Source organism: Tupaia chinensis, unplaced genomic scaffold (genome assembly GCF_000334495.1).
Source record: "Tupaia chinensis unplaced genomic scaffold, TupChi_1.0 Scaffold146076_1, whole genome shotgun sequence".
Taxonomy (NCBI): Eukaryota; Metazoa; Chordata; class Mammalia; order Scandentia; family Tupaiidae; genus Tupaia; species Tupaia belangeri.
The window spans coordinates 24,164-26,892 of NW_006205932.1; the positions used below are offsets into that span (position 1 = coordinate 24,164).

Below are 2,729 nucleotides of genomic sequence, written 5' to 3' on the forward strand. Positions count from 1 at the left end.
ATAATTATTTCCTCACTTTAAGAAAAGTGATTTGCATTTGAGTGTAAAAGATGACTTAATAATCATTTTGAATAAAAATTAAATAAAACTTCAATGGAAAGGTTTTCTTTAAAAGGATATAAAATATGACTATCATTACAAAGAAAATAAATCCAGACAAATCAATAAAATAAACTGTATCATAATTCCACTCATAATGATGAAAAAATGAGTTATTATTTCTCCATGACATTCTCTAAATAGTGGATACTTCCCAATGTCTCTGGTATCATTACACTCAAATAAAATACATTAGAATTATAATTCTTGATAAAACTATAAAATATCTTCAACAAAGAATACCACATTTCTTTGTCCCATTAATGATTTGCCTCCCTATTTTTCTTCTAAATGTCCTTCCTCAGACCCCATTCTTTCACACACACTATATCTGGTATTTACATTCACTTACTGTGTTTCTATATCCTTTAGTCAATTAGTTTCAGTTATAGAGAGTGGACACTCTGTATATATTAAGTGGAGACATACAGTGTCTCGCCTTCATAGCCTGGCTTGCTACACTCAGCTGTAAATCTTCCATATTCTTCTACTTTTTCTCAAAAGCCAGGGTTTTGTGTTTTTTTTTTGTTTTTTTTTGTTTTTTTTTTTGATGAATAGTATTCCATAGAGTATATATGCCACTGGACTAGGGAGAAATGTTCACATGTTGAAATATTCACTTTGTAAGCTAAATAATGCGATTGAATGTATAAAAGAAAATCTAAAAATGTAAATAAAAAATGATACTTCTTGAATGATTCTATCTCCAATACAAATTCCTTTCTGAACTTTCTAATTTAATTCCCTAGTAATGGTAGATATAATTTGAGAAAATATGTATGCATTTCATGCATCTCTTCCAGTAGATATGAAGAGAAAGGGTGATTCAATATGTGATGGAATTAATCATTTAAATTTACTTTATCTGCAGATGAAGAGCAAATTCAAGCAGAAAACTCAAATATCACAATGATGGAATTTCTTCTTTTGGGGTTTTCTGATACTCCCAGTCTCCAATGGACTCTTTTTGGTATATTTTTGCTCATATATTTAACTATCTTGATATGCAATAGCATCATAATAATAATAACAAAAATTGACCCTGATCTCCACACTCCCATGTATTTTTTCCTGGGCAACTTTTCCTTTTTGGAAATCTGCTATGTAACAGTAACTATCCCAAGAATGTTAATGGACCTATGGACTCAGAAAGGCCATATTTCTTTCCTTGCCTGTGCTATACAGATGTTTTTTTTCTTTATGCTCGGAGGCACAGAGTGTCTCCTCCTGACAGTGATGGCCTATGACCGCTATGTGGCCATTTGTAACCCTCTCCATTATGCTCTAGTGATGAACCACAAGGTCTGCATCCAACTGGTGGCTGCCTCCTGGATCACTGCAGTTCCAGCTGTCATCGGGCAAACCTGGAAGGTTTTCTCTTTGCCTTTTTGTGCATCTCACGTCATCAATCACTTCTTATGTGACATCCCACCAATACTCCAGCTTGCTTGTGGGGATACATTCGTGAATGAGACAGCAGTCTTGGTAGCTATAGATACAGTGGTATTTATCATGGTCCCTTTTCTGTTGATTGTTGTCTCCTACGGCAAAATTATCTCCAACATTCTAAAGTTATCATCAGCCAGAGGGAGATCTAAAGCCTTCTCCACCTGCTCTTCTCACCTGACAGTTGTGGTGTTATTCTATGGGACAGCTACTATCTCTTATTTACAACCCAAGTCAAATCAGTCTGAGGAAAGAGGAAAATTAATATCTCTATTCTACACAATTTTGATCCCAACTTTGAATCCCATCATATATACTTTGAGGAACAAAGATATCATGAAGGCACTGAGAAAACTGCTGATTAAGTTATTACCATGAGGTAAAGCCTTAATTTATATAAATAGCCTTTTTACAGATTTGTCATGTTGCTAGACTAGAAACGGACTGTTAGGTTTGTTTCCATGTTCCTAAATAATGATAAGGAAATTATAATGATGATCCACACATTGTGTAAAGAGAGCTTTCTTTCATAGAGCTTTTTTAAGAGCCACTATGGAACCAGGGGACAGATAAGTTTCAGGGCAAGGATCTTATTTTGAAGGTCAGTCTTTCCTTCATGGTTAACTATTGGGTTGAGACTGAGCAATAGAACACAAGGTATCTATGTTTGTTGGAGATGCAGGAATTAGGGTCGTGCTCTGTGATGATTTTTAATTAATTAATTAATTAATTTTTGGAGAGGTTTATTGCTATAGTGTGCATGCACTCGCTAGAAATATATAGAGAGACAGAGAGATGGAAAGCGAGAAATCAACCCCCAGGGGAGATGGCTACGCAGCAATCCCTTCTCCTCCATTCTCCTCTCGGAATCTTGGGCACACATGCACATGTGCCTGGCATGAGTTTAAGCCACCGGGTCCGCGACTCGAACCGTGGCCAACTACATGGGAGTCCAGCAACATAGCCATTATGCTAACTGCTTGTCCTGATTATTATTTTTTTTTTAGCCCTCCATTCCTTCAGATGCATTTTCTGCCATTCTCTGACCCTATGGTTGGATTTAACCACTGAGATTCTCTGCAAACTGCGAAGATGATTGGAACAGGGGATAAGAGTTTCTTTACTTCTTCCCACCCTGCATCTATCTCTTGTTTCTGTCCATGTCATTAAGAGACTACAATCCT

The 2,729-nt window shown here is 36.1% G+C and overlaps 1 protein-coding gene across 1 annotated transcript; it reads left to right on the forward strand.

Moving 5' to 3' along the window:
* The first annotated feature begins 957 nt into the window (after positions 1–957).
* Positions 958–1,923, forward strand: LOC102483383 (olfactory receptor 10AG1-like). Its single transcript, XM_006168719.2, has one exon. It carries the CDS (start codon positions 1,009–1,011, stop codon positions 1,921–1,923), a length of 915 nt encoding a protein of 304 aa, XP_006168781.1. The 5' UTR covers positions 958–1,008.
* The last annotated feature ends 806 nt before the right edge of the window (positions 1,924–2,729 follow it).